The 18,501-nt window shown below is 39.4% G+C and overlaps 1 protein-coding gene across 2 annotated transcripts in view; it reads left to right on the forward strand.

The window, feature by feature from the left end:
• The first annotated feature begins 3,822 nt into the window (after nucleotides 1-3,822).
• Nucleotides 3,823-18,501, forward strand: part of LOC122775655 (transcription factor SOX-6-like) — a 38,834-nt gene continuing 24,155 nt past the window's right edge. For both annotated transcript variants that reach the window (XM_044035718.1, XM_044035719.1), the window contains exons 1-3: nucleotides 3,823-3,907; nucleotides 9,446-9,618; nucleotides 12,307-12,375. In XM_044035718.1, the coding sequence (XP_043891653.1) occupies nucleotides 3,829-3,907; nucleotides 9,446-9,618; nucleotides 12,307-12,375 (321 nt within the window). In that variant the 5' untranslated portion in view covers nucleotides 3,823-3,828. The remainder of the gene's footprint in view (nucleotides 3,908-9,445; nucleotides 9,619-12,306; nucleotides 12,376-18,501) is intronic.

Genomic DNA, 18,501 nt, shown 5'->3' on the forward strand with positions numbered 1-18,501 from the left:
AACATGAGGAGTGGGATCCGAACCCGCATTTCTGAGAGAAACTGTTCAAAGGGCAAACCTTTAAACCACTCAGCCAAACTGAAACCATAGAGAGTTTCCTGCATATAAACAACATAATAGACACTACTAAACATAGCATAGTATATCATCCAAAATGTGACGGAAAAGTCATACTTTAGTATGTCGTTCAAATTTAGACAAAAAAGTCATAGTTTAGTATGTCGTCCAAAATGAGACAAAAATGTCATAGTTTAGTATGTCGTCCAAAATGAGACAAAAATGTCATAGTTTAGTATGTCGTCCAAAATTTGACAAAGAAGTCAACGTCATAGTATAGTATGTTGTCCAAAATGAGACAAAAACGTCATAGTATAGTATGTAGTCCAAAATAACTCAAAAAAGTCATAGTATAGTATGTCGTCCAAAATGAGAAAAAATTTCATAGTATAGTATGTCGTCCAAAATGAGACAAAATGTCATAGTGATATTTGACAACATACTATACTATGACTTTTTTTGACCGATTTTGGACGACATACTATACTATGACTTTTTTTGACTGATTTTGGACGACATACTATACTATGACTTTTTTTGACTGATTTTGGACGACATACTATGCTATGACTTTTTTGACTCATTTTGGACGACATACTTTACTATGACATTGTTGACTCATTTTGCACGATATACTATACTATGACTTTTTTGACTCATTTTGTGCCATCTCTGATCGTCTTATAGATTTTATTTGCTGACATCAAGCAACAGTGCCAGTATGTGGCCAAAATACCAAAGGTCACAGTCCTCGTTAGTATAGTGGACAGTATCTCCGCCTGTCACGTGGAAGAGAAGAGAAAATAAACTGTAGGTATACAACATTACTCCTTACTGTGGAGATTGCAACAGTGCTGAGTGGGTGTTTAACAACATTCCTGTATACGACTCAGCGCCGTCAATAAGACAGAAGTCGTTGACCCGATTCGAGCACACTCCTGTAAAATCTCCCACCTCATTAACATATGGAAACAGAAACAAATAAATAAATGTAAACAATTTATTTATTGTTTTATTTTCTTATTTATGCATTTACTTACACAAGTCAGGTTACGTCCTCCATTCAACATGGGCGGCAACTCTACCAAGTGAGCTAACGCCACCTAACCATTCACTTTTTCATCACATTTCGGACGACATACTAACCTATGACTTTTTTGTCATATTTTGGATCATACTTTGACTTTTTTGACTGATTTTGGAAAACATATGATAGTATGACTTTTCGACTGATTTTGGACAACATACTATACTATGACTTTTTTTGACTGATTTTGGACGACATACATGCATCTTGGAGTTACATGTTGTATTTTCCTCCTTAAGTGCTCCATCTCCATTTGTAGGCTGTAAAAATTGCTCATTGAACAAAATATACACAGTTTTCCAGTAAATCTATGATGGTAGATTCCATTGTCCTGAGGGAGAGAACATGTATCAATTACCTTACTTTACTGAGTCTTGGGCCATCATGGAAATACCCGCTATTATTCCTGTATATGGGAAATCACCACCAGAAATGACTATAGATTTTTAAGTTGTTTCTTTGTTTTGTGGATATCTGCTCTCTTGCTGACACTGACCGACCCCCCCTTTACATTGATCCCATGTGATCTGAACAGCTGCATTAGCTTATTTACAACAATCATAATCCGACTGTAAACATGTAAGGCTTTAATGGACTCAGTGAGGAAGTTGTGCTTGGCTAGCGGACGGCATCTCATGACCACACAATGAGCCCATACGCACAAACGAAACATTAAGCCATTCACAATAGGCCATGTGCCCCAATGAATGCCTATAGCGCCTTTTGTCGGGATAAAGGCACCACAAATGAGCTATTGTCTCACTTAACCATTCTAAATCAGGCAAGACCTCAGGGGCATGTTTTCCACACAGTCACCAAGAATGTCTGTTTCTCTGTGCGCACATGTGGTTTTCTGGACGTCCTCAGTGAAGCTGAGGTTTCAGCATGGGGCCTGCGTGACAATGACACCATCTGTGGTGTATCTGCTGACATTTAAACAAGTATACAAGTACATACATTCAAAGCGCATTCAAGCTGTTTTTAGATTATTTTCCTCAGAGACTGATTTGATTTCAGGTGTGTCACCTTTCAACCCTGGCTCACTCTAATACATTTATATGGTATTAGACCTGTTTTTACGCAGTGCTGATTATGTTCAGCAACTTTATTTAAATCAAGCGCTACATTAATAATGGCATTGTAGATGCTAGGAAGTGATTTGGGTGGGTAGTCTGTGTTCAAATGTTTAACTGTCACACCACAGCCTGGAGTTTGCTTCCACAACCCAATCTGTGGTGATGTTTATTCAGCAAAAGCACTTAGGTTGAGATTAAGGAAAAATTGCGGTTTTGGTTCAAATGTAAATAAACATGATGTGTCTAAATTCGCTGAGAACTTTCTTCTGTGTAAAACCACACCACATTTTTTTTTCCTTTTAACCAAACTAAAACCAACTTCTGTTTAAAACAAAATTTTGTTGATATCTTCAGTATTTAAATATTTATGCATATACAATTAATTCTAGTTGACAACATGCCTCCATTTATTTACTAAATACAATTTCTCACAGTTATTTTTCCTTAAAATTGATTTGTTGTTGCAAGTCAGTTGAATATGAACAAATTTCAGGCCCATTTTGCACATGCGTTGTCCACTGTGGAGAGACTGACTATGCGGCTGTTTGACATCCAATATTGAATGAACAAAATACATCTGTTAAAAAGCAATGTGAATACACAGACTGTAAGAAGAACCATGTTTTACTTAAAGGCTAAAGAAGACAGCCAGTAATGTTGTTGCAAAATGCATGCTTACACTTGGACTCATTCAAGTGCAACTGTTCCTGTGAATCTGGCTTGTGCCCTAATATGTATGTACATGTTGGAGCCTGCGTGATAAAGGCATACACTGCCAGGAACAATTAAATCTTTACACTGAGGCAATAAAATGCAAATGTACAAACGGCTGCTTCTGAAACCTGATACAATATATGTCTTAAGGATTGTTACCTCTAGCTAAGGCAGGTGAATGACATTGAGAAAAAAAACAAAAAGAACAAACTTCAGTACTAGAAAGGTAAGGCACCTGAAGGAATCGGGTGTCATTTAAATGACAATAAATAAATTAAAGTGAGTGAACACGTGTATCAGATGAAGGGAAAGTGTAACCGCTGACGACATGCATTCTGTGTGTATGTTGGTTTTTTATGATCACTGCAAATACACGCACACTCACACTCATGCTTGGACATCTCTGTTCAGTTCTCTGCCATCTGCTTGGTGAAGAATTGAAAAGTTCCCATTGTTGTAGTAAAGTTCACAGCAGGATTCTCCCCGAACAAATGAGACCTTATGAATCTTATGAGACCACATGTCGCTGATGTCTATTATCCCGAGGCTATGAGGCACATTGTGAGAAAGCGAAGACAGCCACAAATAAAACCCTGTATCAAAACAAAGTAGACATTCTCATTTGGTCAGCTGGATGGCTGCTGCATGTTTTAAGGACTTGAAGGAGGAGGACATTTTTTTTTTTGAAAGTGCAACAGATGATGTTGACAGAAATACTTAAAATTTTTATGCTGTCTCCCTTTTTCATTTTCCAGCGTTAACCTCAGACTAACAATACACGTTTGATATTTCACAAATCGATGTCAAACTTCGTGGAATTCAGTGAGAATCAAAGCGAGGATCAATCCGAAAGTGAACGTGATTATTTTCTGCGTTTTTGTAGAACCGTCTTGCATGGAGCGGCTCCTGTCCAAGGAATGGAAGGAGCGCGTTGACTGCTTGAACGCCACTGAACTGCTGGCGGAGGTCAAAGGTAAGAGAAGAGAAAACACGCATGTCAGAGCCAGAATCCACATGTGCCACTGCAACTAAATCTACCTACATTAATTCTTAAAGGAAAGTCCTCAGCAGTGCTATAATTCTCTCCATCTTGCATACTTTCAGCACATTTTAGCCTATAAAACCAGGCCTACCTGTCACTTGACCCATTCCAGGATTTGACTCGCATTCATCCAGTTACAAGCCCAATTCCTTTTCTCTCGATAAATTGTGTGTGTGTGTGTGTGTGTGAGGCACGAGGCTTCACACGCTCCAATATTTTTTCTGTGTCAGAAAGTAGCACTTGTGAGGGGATAAAATGCATGTCATCCTTTCAAAGGGAAAGAGGAAGAAAATGACAGAAAAATATGATAGAAGCAGTGGAATATGATTTATTTAAAAAATAAAAACAAATATTAATACAATAAATTCTTCTTGAATTTTGTAAACTAATATTTGAGAGAATTGCTCATTTATATTTTCTTTTCATGACTTTTTAAGCTTTTGTAAATATAAATATTTTATATTATATTATTATTATTTTTTTTTTAAACGTTGCATTACAATAGATACTAGACTTAGAAATCTGGGTATTTTGTAGTTGTGAAATGTTTTAAATAAAAATAATATGGGCAAAATGCTGTCATTTTCAGAGAATTGTCTCTATGTTGCCTTACAGTAAGACCTCGCTTTCCTCCCACAGTTCAAAAACATGCAGTGTGACTGCAGGCTGTGAATGTGAGTGTGAATGGTTGTTCATCTCTGTATGTTTGCCCTACAATGGACTGGCAACCTGTCCAGGGTGTACCCTGCCTTTCACCCTGTGTCAGCTGGGATTGGCTCCAGCTCCACCTCCCCGTGACCCTCATGTGGAGGATAAAGCGGTAGAAAATGAATGAAAGATTTCTATTTCATGACTTTGTCTCCAGTAATGTCAGTAATGTAATGTAATGTTTTTTTTAAAGCAATGCCTTTGTGAAAAATGCCATAACACAATGTGACTAATGTAGCCTTGACTTATTATAGTCACTGATTTGGACACTAAATGAAAGAGCTTCAAAGCAAAAATTGACACTTTAACATGGAGAAATGATTTCCATCCCCTGAGCTCCAGCATGTTTGTTTGTGATCATCGCCCAATGAAATGAGAGCACACACGCACACACACGCACACGCGCTTACACACACACACACACACTTAGCTAATCACTTGCTCAGAGTCAGTGTGGCTTTGTATGTCCAGCTAAATACAGGAATGAACAACAAGTTGATACTCAACTTCATGTGACTTTTATTTCAAATTTTAAATAAAATGTATGTATTGTATGTATGTAATTTCCATTCAAGACGTTTATTATCATTTTTTTTAATTATTATTATTAACACGTTATTTTACTTTATTTTATCAGCTGATGAAAAAAACATTTGCAACTTTTTAAAACCACATGTGAAAAATGTGTCACTTTATAAATTTATATTTATTTATCTTGTGCTTTTTACTTTGATCATCATATGATATTTGACATTCTTTAAGAAAATACTGTATAAAAAATATCACCCTGATTTCTCCTGATGTCCATGATCTCACTTGAATAAGAGAATTCATAACAAAGATAACATTAAATGAAGTGATCATCTCCTGATGCCCACTTACAGACGTTAGCATATTTCATATCCTCTCTGTACATTAGTAATATAAAATAAATTATAATGTATTCCTGATAAACACTCAGATGATCACTGGTAGAATATGCAGATGTTGCTGATGAAAAAAGTAAACGTGAAAGGCAACGAACAGGCAGTAAAAACTGCAATAAGAACAACGCAGCAAAGAGCCAAATTTTCAGTTTCTTGTATGTTTGCTGAAGACACTGTACATGAATATAGCATGTATCAACACATGCACATGCTCTTCACACGTCAACACACACACACCTCCAGCTGCATCGTGATCAAATGCTCTAAATGAATTAAAGCATTAAAATCTGTTATTCTTTGATTCAAATGAAATTAAGTCTGGTCTCACTGACCTAAATAGACTCAACCATTGCTCTGTGTCTTCTCACACAACGACTTGTTCTGTTGTAGCTATTTTCATGGTGAAGATAATCAATGTCCCCTTTTCCAACTGAAAAAAATAAATAACCAATCACACATGCATTTTGATGGGGGTATAATTGTTCTATTTTTAATGCTTACCTATTCAAGGTAGGTTTGTGAGTTCAATGTCCAGATTGATTCACACACACACACACACGCGCACGCCTGCACTCCTCTGCTGCAGCAGACGTTTATACTACACCAACAGTGCCATTGTGGGAACCAGGTGACATTTGAACATTTTGTATTACATTTCATAATCTTACATATATATATAATATATACATATATATGTATATATATATAATATATATAGGAAGATGCATAACAATTGTTAAAGAGAACCACCAACTCTTATAAACTGTATGTATCATACGTTACAGCAGTAACGCATGTGTGCTAAGGTTAACAATGTGACAAATTATATGTATAAAACAAAAAGTAGATACAAAAGCAACTCCTTTAAATGTCATGTATTCTGAATATGTTTTTTCGTGTTGAAACTTTCTAAAACTACCACTAAATTTGGTGAATGCAGAAAAGAACGGATGTATTGGAAATGTTTGTGTTTCTAACGTCAGACGAGCTGGTTTATCTGTCAGCAGTGTCGAGAGACAGGCATCTTATCTATCTTTGTTTTATATATATGCTTTCATTGATGTGGGGGATGAACGTTGTTCAGCCTGAATGTACACAGATTAAGCTTGATACTATATGTATATATATATATATATACATATATGTGTACCCAGACATTGTTTTTGTTGGCGCATGTGGTCTGACAGGAAGATGACACGGCAAGTACTGTAGTGTCAGCGACTCTTCAGTTTAACAACCCTATGCGTGCTGAAAATGATTGACACATTCACAGTAGCTTGACGTGTGCTGTTGTAAACACAGACTGATGAAGTTAAATAGAGTGAAATGACAAAGAGAAAAGAGAATAAAACCAAATTCAAACGCACACACATACTATTCAGCTGTTGAGATACAAACAGTGCTACAGACAGATGAATAAAAATTGAATAAAAAAACCCATGATATGGTATGATCAGGAGCACCAACCTAATGCAGAAGTAAGAGTTCTGACATTGTGCCGCAGAGACCTAGATCATCGTGTGATCATTCAAGCAGACAACAGTGAAAACCGTTAATGGCTTTCTGTTTTGACTGTTGCCCCCAGCAGGTGTTGGGAATGATCCTGATAAATGGAAAATATCTGACATAGTTATTGATGCCAGAGGTGCTGAAGGAACACAGAACTCCTAATCCACAGAGATGAATCATGGTGCCAATTTCACAACGGACTTCACTTCAAAATAAGAATGGAAATAATGAGAAGAAGTATGCGTGTGTATGTGTTTCTGAGACACGACAGGATTATATAGTATCCATCCATATAAGAAGACTAAGGGCCTGGCCCTGTCAGCACGGAAACAACCCTGCATAGGTTTTTCTTTTTTTTAAAGTAGGTTGTCCCTATCCTCGTCGTCGCCATCATAAAATAGGGGGAGGAGATAACAAAAAACAATTTTTACAGACACTATTTTTACTTGAATACATATTACGGATTAGTGAGTGTTCTGCACACGGTCAGCTGCACTGAACATCCACAGCTCGTTCTTGTCTGTGACTGTGTGTCTGTGTGGTCACAGTGTTTCTCTCTTCCTCTCTGTGTCTACAGTGAGACCGACTCTCTGCCCGCTGTAAATAGAGTTCGATGAAGCTCACTCGTGCGGCAGAACTGAACATTTCAACTAGTTAAGGTTATGCCAGAAAGTCACTTAAAAAAAAAAAAAAAGTCGCCAGAGGTCTGAAAAATCTCTAAGTTGTCATCACTGTTGTTTGGTGTGTTTGCTTTATGATCGCTTATATTTTATTTCTAATATTTCCTTCCTTTCTCCTGGCTTGGTTCATTCTTTCTCTGTTTTGTTGTGTAGCAGCATTACAGTGTCTCTTACAGGCCTTTTGAGACGTTTTGGGGCATTTTCTGAAACAATGCCATGTGTACGGCAAAGACAAAGAAAAAGATTCCGTTTCTATGTGGATATGGGGCCTAAACTGGTCAAGGGGGCTTGAGGTGACTGAAAGGGTGATAAAATGACAAGAGAAGAGAAGGAGTAGTGGAGGAGGTGACTGAGAGAGCTTGTGAGAAAAGGGCAGGGGGGATACAAAAGGATGTGAGGCTAAGGGATAGTGGGAAGGATGAAAAGTTGAGAAAAAGTAAAAGAAGCAAATGAAATGGGAAGAAGGAGAGGAGAGGAGAGGGAATCTGGACTTGGAAGTACAGTAACTGATGGGGGGTTGTTTGGGGAAAACTGAAAAAAAGAAATAATGAAAGCATGGAAAAAAGGGACAAGAACAGGAGAATGTTGCCTTTGATACAGGGGTGCTGAGGGGCAATCTGTGTGTGTGTGTGTGTGTGGGTGGGGGGTGAGAGGATCTGGGGTACAATAGGGCCCTGACAAGACTACAATGGAGACTCTGTTAGTATGCAGGTAGTGTTGGGGCCACCCTGCAGTCTCCCTTCATGGCCCCAGGGCAAGACCTTACACACATGCACATGTGCACATACACACACACACAAGCAAAAAGTTCAAAACAAGGTAAACTTAACTGTGGAAGTGTGTGAGTTCATGTCCCACACATTCATGCATTGCACTCACACATGCGTGTGCACACGCACGCACACATGCACATCCACCAAGAACACAATGAACTTGCATCTTTGTTCCCCATTCACAGAGAAGAATCAAGAAAATGTTGACCATGAGTGATAAAGACTCACTAAACAAGAATAATCACATCCAATAGCAACAACAGCTGTTGCTACAGAGTCAGGCAATGTTGTCTATAATTAATATAAATTATCCAAATGGTTGAACTCGTATGAATACAGCATATACACAATATGGTGATGAAACTGTGAGATGTTGCTGTGGTGAAAATGTAAAGAATGTTTTTATATCTCAAAGGAGAGAGTGGAGGTCAATCAATGTTCTAGTTGCCTTGCTGTCAGTGCCTCTTGTGACACCTCACACATAATCTAGTAACTGGACAGTCTCACTGGTGCTGGTCCCAAGAATGTCTAAATCATAAAACTGACAAAAAGTGTGTGACAGCCACTTATTTTAAAAGGATAAGTCAAACTGATTTTATTGTTCTCGAGAGCAGACACTAGGTTATAAACACTGACGGCATGTAGAGACAAGGCAGAAAATAATAAGTAGTAAGATGTAACTACAAGCCAGATTTATGGGAATCTGGGAATGAGGGTTTTCACTTGGCCAAACATGTGTGCAGACATTTGTTAAAAATGCCTTCTGCTGTGGGGATTTTGTATTAATGAGAAAATGTCCAACGCATCACAAACTGAAGGAGAAAACTTGCACCTTCTTGTAAAATCTATAAACTGTTCTAATTTCATGTCCAGGTACACCAGAGTCCCTGGAGGAGAAGGAGCACCAACTTTCCACCATGATCAGCCAGCTGATCAATCTGAGAGAGCAGCTCCTTGCCGCCCATGATGAGCAGAAAAAGATGGCCGCCTCACAGCTGGAGAAGCAGAGACAACAGATGGAGCTGGCCAGGCAGCAGCAGGAGCAGGTAGACGGGCCTGGATGATGTTTGTGTCGCTGATTGCAAATGTAGAATATGAAAGAGTTATGCAAAGAGCAAAGAGAGAAGTGCACATACACGAGAGCCTTCTCCACAGAAAATCCTTTTAGCAGCTGTACGTGGCTTCACTTAAGGAAAAAATAGGTGCTCAGACAGATGTCAAGGAGACAAAAAAGAACTCTATTATTATGTTCTGCAGACCAATCCCCTAGATCACTGTGAACTATTGACCATTGTCACGACTGGATTCACCTCCAAATCACAGAATCAAATCAGTCTCATTACTTGTAAGCAGTTAATGTGAAGCATTGTGTTCTTGTGAACTGCTGCTGTCTGTTGTGTTCGACACATTTGAACACTGACACTTTCTCTCTGCTCTGGTGACGCTGTAGGCCACAGGAGACAAAAGTTTACTTTCAAAATAAAGTTTGTTAAATGTCTGACAAATATGTAAAGATAATATTTTGGCCATTCCACTAATGTTCCCTTTCTTGTTCGTTTTTGTTTTGATGATTTTTCCGTTTTCCTGGTGAAGGTGGTTCATAAAGACAGACTTTAAAACTGACTGAAATGATGGTCAACAACAACAACAAAAAACAAACAAACCTGATATTATGTTTTCGACGTTTGTGACTTTAAAAGTTGAAGCATGCCTTCAGTTGTCGGAGAAAGATAGTAGGAGTAAAAAGCATGTGACGGGGAAAAAAAGAGTGAGAGAGGTGTCTAGGTGAGCTGCTCTTTGTTTTCGCTCTTTGCCGACATGTTACTGTAGGTCGGCATACGACAGGCTCTGTTTGGACAAGTACATACCTCACATCACAACACATTCCACTTTTCATGGCTTTACAAAGGACCTGGGAAGATGTAGAGGGTGAAAAGAAAGACAGATTCCAATATCAGCCAGTCATTTAGCTGTTGAGACTTGATAGGGTAATGCCCTACAGACAAACCCCGAGAAATCTGCCTTTAATGAAATATGACATGTGTGCAAATGGGGCGCCGCCTCCCATTCAGCAGCCTGTAATTACATTTCAGAATAAATATACTAAACGACTCCTCAAGAAAAAAAGAGAGAGGCAGCTGCTTTACTTTTCTGGCTGTGAGTGGGCAGAATCAAATAGTCGTCACGTTACCCCTTTAAAGATTTTAATTTCTCATGACTGGCCCGGTCTCCCAACTAAACCCTTGTATTTCTTTGCAAGTATTTTTCCCCTCACATCAAAACAAAGGAAGATATAAGTGTGATTAACCCCCCCACCCCCCCCTCTCTTGGTGATGAGTGTTTATGGGTGCTGGATGTTTCTGGTTGGCTTAGTAAACATGTCAGTCTAACAGGTTTATTGTGAGTTAAGAGATTTGCATTGGAACTTTTCACACTGCTTATTGCATTAATTAGCTGTACCATCAGTCACACCAACGTCTATCTCGGAGAGCAGACGTTTCTGTATGACTGCACTGCAATAACACACATGCTCTCAGGTTCACAGCTTAGGTCCATTCTGTGGTTAGTCTCAGGCAACAAATCAATTGGGCTGAGCTGAGAGAGAGATTGTGGTTTTTATATAAACATAAGTAAACAGGTGGCGTCTGAGGTCACAGTGGACTTTTTTCTTTGTTTTTACTCAAACCACAATCTTTCCCTTAAAGCAAGTGCTGTATGTAAACATAACCATAAAAGCTATATCTGTAAAAGTCATGCTAGAGTCACTACAGATGTATATTGTTCTTGATGATTGAATGCTTTTTTGTTGGAAAACACATCTCTATCATATAAAATATGCACATTTACACATTGACTCCATTATGTTATTATTATTATTATTATTATTGTTATTGTTATTTTTATTATTATTATTATTATTATTAGACAACATACATCAGTTGCTTTTCCTTCTTGTTGATGAAGTTTAACATACAGAAACATAATTGTAGGAGGCAGAGTTGGTTAGCGTGAGGAGATCGCAATCTGAGGTCAAACAGACTCCTTTGACCTCTGTAGTTCAGCCTTCAGGACAGTTAGTGGTCTTGAGCAATGATCCAGCTCTACTCTTCTCATTCTGTGCTGTTTTATTCCAAACGCCCTGCTTCTGTTTTTGACCGATGTTCACCAAAGATTAGTCAGGTTTCGTAATGACATAGATTGGCTGGAATTCAGGAGCAGTTTCTTGGAGCAATAACTTCCCACAGATCACTGAGGTTCATCAAAGCTATGAAAAAAGCATCGAGTGGTCAGCAAAGTGTCTGGCCTCTAAACAACTTTGTTTTTTTGGCTTTAATGTGTCATTGTGATGTTGAAATTGATTGCACAGTGTAATGGCAGTAGAAATATACACCATATGCATTTACATCGATCCTCTAGAAAATCACTGTCTTGGTCACTGGGACTGAGCTTTCATCCAGTATGTTGTCAATCCCCTGTTAATTAAAAAATATTCTAGTAAACAGTGATTTTTGTTGGGTTAAACATTTTTGTTTGATTTTCACTCAGCTTTTCGATGATTGACACTGTAAAATATAATTCTGGATTATTTACAAAATGAGGAAATAAAACAGCAGGTTGCCAAAAAATAAAACATACCCACAATGAGTCCCTCTCATCATATCCAAATTATGAAGCACAAGTATACAAATAATCAACCTTGTCTTCTCATAACCTGCTATTTTGTGTCCATGCAGATTGCCAGACAACAGCAGCAGCTCGTGCAGCAGCAGCAAAAGATAAACATTCTCCAGCAACAGATCCAGGTTAGTTGACTGACATGCACGCATGCACATTCTTTACATTTTTCAGCTTACGACTTCTGCCCCTTACTGACTCCCCTTATTTCTTCCGCATCATCCCTTAATTTCGTCCTCTGTCTGGATGATCCAAGTGTTGTCTTCCTTTACTATTGAGTCATTTGTTATTGGAAAGTTACATTTACAAAAGTGGTTGTGAACATTTCCTTTATGTTTTGCCCTCAATCGATAAATGACAGGGACCCAGTAATTGTCCCGTATCATTTGCTGAATTGTTTACATTTGCATCGATCACTTTGTGATCAATACTGCAGCCTCCGCTGGGCTTTCTCCTTTCAATTTATTGCCATATGTTTCCTCTCCTCTGCCTAACTTGAACCACCCTGTTACTCTTTCATAGTAATTGCTTTCTTTTGCCTTAACATACACCTCTTCCTCTTAGTTCAGCAGTGTCATGTTTCCTATTTACTTTATTACAATCAAATAAAAAACACATTTGACTACTAAGGGGATAGATAGAAAACAGCCCTGGTGAAAAGCTCTATTGATTTCTCCTTTTCTTATTTCTACACGTGTGTCACTGAGCCACCTGATGCACTGATTTTTATGATCACTAGACTGTATACAGTATACATACGTAGTCACCAAGAAATTGCCACCAGCTGTGACCAAATGCTGGTAAATTTGCAGACTATTTGTAGCTGATAGCCATGTGGGAAGTTAGCCATCTTGTACTTTATTGGTTTATTTCTAAGTGGTTGGATTGCTGCTGAATTAAATCAAATTGTGTGACAATCAGAGTCCACGTGCTCTTGTTGTTTTTTTCCCCAGTCCCTCCCCATACTTTGTTTTTATCCCCCTGTGATTCCAAGCTTTTGGATCTCACGATGCTCCGAGGGTGCGATGCCGTTAACGAGGACTGGTTTATTCCCACCCCCTACTTCTCCCTTTTTTATTATGAGGCCCCACCCTCTGATCTTAATAAAGCTCGGATTGGACTTCATTAGGCTGCTGTGCCCCAGGGGAGAACAAGACCACAAAAAAACAGCTCTTACAGGGATCCTCTTCCAAGCTGCGAAGCATGGATACTGTGTCATATTTGGTTTTCAGGATGAAGGGATATGCAGCAGAGCAGCATATTATTATGTAGAGCTACAGAGGCATGTGCTGTAAATTCAGGTGATATATATATATATATGCACATAATAGATATATAGATATATTATATCACAGCTGGATGTGTGCAGACTGCTGGTAATTTAAGTTATTTCTTTAAAACAATAACATTTCTTGGCAAACAAACCAAGCTTAGTACGAAGCATATGGTCTATCTACTGTACAGAGGTTTAGAATTATTATGGCTAAGCTCCAGGGCTTAGTCACTGGGGTATGGGCTGTTTACGCTGTGTCGGATGTGTGTTGGCCTTAAACACAGGCAGCGCCGCACCAGTCTGTTTCCACTTATCAAATCCAGACCTGAGCTCCTCTCAGGCCAATACTCTAAGGAGCTGACCAAATGCTATGCTACTGTTTCAGCTGAAAAGAATCGGCCTCAGTGGTAAAACCACTTTTTAGAAGTGCCAGTTGTTGTTCACATCTCCATTTGAAACACTAAATGTTGTCCAGATGGAAAAAATAAGAAACCATGAAAAAGTTTTTGCTTAAAAAATGGAATAGTTGCAACTCCCTGTTGTGCGCTATAAATTGTGAAAGTTTTATAGCGCAGCATTAATATGTGATAAACTGAAGCTTATCTGTGTCTGATTTATGAATGGAGACAATGAAAACCCAGTGGGACACTGGCTTTAACCCATTTTTCCATTTCTCCCTCTTGCCGTTCCTAGTTTCCTCTCTGTGCATGGATGGTGTCAGCGTGGTTGTCAACGAGTGCAATGTTGTTGGGGGAAGCAGAGTTCAAAGTGACCCAGGTTTCCTGTCATGTGGTTTTAAATGGTGTGGAGAGCCAGCGGGGGATGTCCACAGGTTAAAGAAATGCTTCCGAAGGCCCCTTTGTGATAGATATCATTAACCGTGTGCAATGTAATGAATCATCAGACGAACAGACAAACTAAATATTTACACACGCACACAGTCTCACAACTATACGATACTGATAATTAATCCTGACTAGATTAAATGAATCCATAAATGCAGACATTGATGTACAGACACACACACACACACACACACACACAGTGGTGGTGGGCCCTTTGTGTACCGTAAGCAGAGCAGCCCAGCCTGGTGGCTGACAGACATGTGTCTTTGTTAAGTCAGTTCCTATAATGGCTCTCATATGTGGCCCATTTCCTTTGGGCCCACAAAGGCACAGGCCCTAACCGCACCGCCCGGTTCCTAGCTAACGGGCTAATTAATGACTGCAAAGCCACACTCCTCCTCCTCCTTGTCCCTCTCTCTGTTCTTCATTTATAACTCCTCTGGCTCCTCCTTTGTCTGCCCTCCTCTGTTCTCCTCGAGTTCTTGCTCCTTGAGTGTTGTTTTCTTATTGTTTTTATTTTTCTCTTCAATCCTTTTGTACCATTTTGCTGCGCGGATGACGTAGTCAGTGGCCTGCTCCATACTGTCAGTGCAGTCTGAAAAGCCAATGATCGACTGTTGAATGACTAACTCAAGTATGTTTGACCAGCATTTTTAATCTGTGCGTCAGAATCTCAGTCATCTTGCCGATGAACTGCCAGGGGTAATTCCCTGATAAATGACAGTTCATGTCATCACAGTCTCAAGTAAACACTCGAGCTTTTCCCTTGTCAATAAAACGCTGACGTTAGATGGGGCTCTGAGTCGTTGGGGTTGCTGAAACTTTGTTAATACAAATAGACACAACACATTAATCCACCCATATACACAAGCATGCACAAATACACACTCACACAAATGCATAAGAACTAATGGAGCACACAAATGGCAATTAGATAGACAGGCGGCCACTATGTCAGCAAATACAGCTCCAGACACAATGACTCGGAAAGCCATGGAAGGACCATAACGTCGATTGGACTCACCAACTATGGAGAATGGCTAACTCTTGACTTTATAATGGCCATAACTGCGGTGTATTAACCTGTGTGTTAGCCTATGGGAAATTCTCTGAGCATAGTGGAATTCTGTGAGCTTCAATTAAAATCACCTCTAGTGTCGAGAGAAATGTGATTATTTCATGGTGTATTGTGTCCTTAAAGCTGTAAAAAGCAAATTCTAGCCACTACAAGTCTCACAGAGAGACACTAAAATGACCAGTCAAGTTTGTATGGCTAATAGACAAAGTTTAACGTCCACCGTGCAAGAATTTTTGACATCTAATGGTGAGACTGTAGACTGTAACAAGCACTTCTCTCCTTCTCAAGTGTGTCAGGGAACTGTACGGTGGCGTTTGCATGCTAGAAAGGCTGTTGTTCATCTCTGTTGTTAAAATGCAAAACACATGCTCTAGTTGATTTGTCTGCTCGAGCTGCTGTAGAAACATGGCAGACGACAGCCTCCGTAAAGCAAGGCCCTTCCTTAAAGTACACATTGAAAGCTTAGTGACTGTCCGACCCTAGCATTTCATGACACACAATCCTGGGGTCATGATGTTGAAGAATGTGTGTTTACTTAGCAAGATAATTATAACAAATTGAATTGTAAATGATCACAGTGCCATTTCAAACAAAGTAATATAAATATTCCAGCTTGTTTGCTGCCAATCTTGGAGCTGATTGTCCATCATCTGATGATGAATCAGTGTTAGAAGCAAATATTTCATCAGCTTCCAGTGTAGATAGCGGATATCCGAACAAGACTCATCTATCATCTGTACACCGTACATGGTTTACAGCCTGTCGAGTAACGCGAGGAGCAAGAATGGAGTTGCAGTTGTGATCTGATTTTAAAACGCCAATGCATTTTCACACACCACAGCATGCTCAAACATGACTGGTTCAATTAGAAACCAAATCTTGGTCCTCACATACAGATTCTGCACATTCAAATCAAGGATCTGGTAACAGTTTTTGGTTCGATGCAAATTGTATCTTATAAATCTTGAGTGCTGAGTGAACTGTGAGAGTAGATGAAAGATGTATGACATAAAATGAAGGTACTATCACTCACAAGTTACTGTGTAACAATAAAATTGGACTGTTGTTAGGTTCTGGAGACAATAGAAGGAGATTTTGTTTGGATCTGTGATACCAAGTCTTATCTTTGTGGTATTTATGTGCAGATATGTGTACACATCATATTGCACCTGGAATGTCATTTATGTGATCAGTGATTTCTTCATTTTTTGTTGTTCTGTATTTATTTGTCTATCAACAAGTCACCGGAGTATTTATCTTTTTCCTTTTCAATTTGGCAATATAATTGAATGAATTGACATATTATTACCTTGTGTGTGTCACAAAATCAAGTGACACTGTGTGCGCGTACCTGCCAACTGCACAACCAGACAGTTCTTTTATTCTCCTCTCTCCTTTTCAAACACATCAACATAAAGACACACCACGTTTGTACTCATTGGCCCCAGACCCCAGTGCCCATACACAAGAGGAACATTAATTCAGAGTCTGTGTCTGCACTTGTACACATGTTCCTTGTGCCTAGGTGTGTATGTCGATGTGTCTGGTGGGCAGTTAGAGGAAGGGGGCCTTGTGTTTTCTTAGGGGCTGAGCAGAGCAGGGCCCCCGCAACACCAACTTCATCAGTCCATTCATCCAACCCCCCCCCTCCCCTTGGTAAAAGGAGATCTTTGTGTGTTTGTGCTAGTGAAGCAGCCCCAGTCAGTCCCAGTGTTCCCACAGGAATACAATGAATGGGAGCATTTTGTCCTACTCTATAACATCCCCCTCCGCCTTCTTCTTCTTTTCTTCTTTTTTAACCACGGACACACAGACTTGTTTTTTTCTATCTTTATTCTCCTTTCAACATGTCACAAGACGTCAGGACACTTTTTGGTGTGTGTGTGTGTGTGTGTGAGAAAAAGCTGGTCAGGTGATGAACCCATGTAAGTGCACGCTTACTCCACAAAGGAAACTGTGAATAAGACATAAGCATGGGCACATGCACATGCACGCACACGCAAACACACAATCTAAGCTTGACTTTGACCCGAGAACAGACCTTTGATGAAGTGAAGACTTAGTCCTTGTCAAGAAGGAAAGACAAGATGAGACAGACACACTTGAGGGATCCCTGTGGATTTTGTTTGTTTTACAGACTTGATTTTGTAGCACTTAAGGTACATGATTTAGATTTATGTGCAGCTAATCTCTGTGTAGACCTGGTATTAACATCCATCTGTCGTGGTCTGATCAGAAAGCTTCTTCAGATCTGATAACAAAACACAAACACTTTTGAAAGTGGTTTTGGAGGTAGATGTGGCCACATTCTTAGACATGCATGAACGCAGGACACATAACAAAACGACCTCGTCTGCTGACATCCTCTGACCTGCTGAGTATTTTTACACTAATCAGTGCCCGTACGTTGATTAATTTGTTGCAACCCCCGCAATATTAGCACTGGTCACCACGTGATTTATTTTTCTCATGGTTAAATTGTGTTTTTTGTTACAGCAGCATGTGTAGTACTATGTCTCACTCAGTTCCTCCAGAGCTGTTATACTTTTACTGTTACTTTTACTAACTATTATTTCTCGTCTCCCTCACCTTGTTTCTCCTTCACTACTTTTCTCACGTCAATGAAACGTTAATCTTAACAATCAACCAGTTAAGCAAATGCACAACTCCATTGCTCTCTCTCTCACTTGCACACACACACACACACATGCACACACATGTATATGCGCACACATCCCAGTGGACAGTCATCTTAATTCAGCAGTGTAACTACACAGTACAAATGCAGGGAAATACTGTAACCATTCAACATGCTGATTGTGTAAATTTGGCCTCTAACGACAAACTGTCCCAGGAGGAAAGGGGGGGAGGAGGAGGAGGAGAGCAAGTGGTTAATGAATTGGTAGTAAAGGAGATGAATGGATGTAGACAACACTGAGCGGAAGAAATAGAAAGAGAAGGAGAAATGCCTCATGAAGAAATGAAGACAAAAAGAAATTATAAAGGACTGAGAGAGGAAAAGAGGGGGCGAAGACTGAAGAACAGAGCAGTGGGGAAA

The sequence above is a fragment of the Solea senegalensis genome, linkage group LG10, assembly GCF_019176455.1.
Source record: "Solea senegalensis isolate Sse05_10M linkage group LG10, IFAPA_SoseM_1, whole genome shotgun sequence".
Classification (NCBI taxonomy): domain Eukaryota; kingdom Metazoa; phylum Chordata; class Actinopteri; order Pleuronectiformes; family Soleidae; genus Solea; species Solea senegalensis.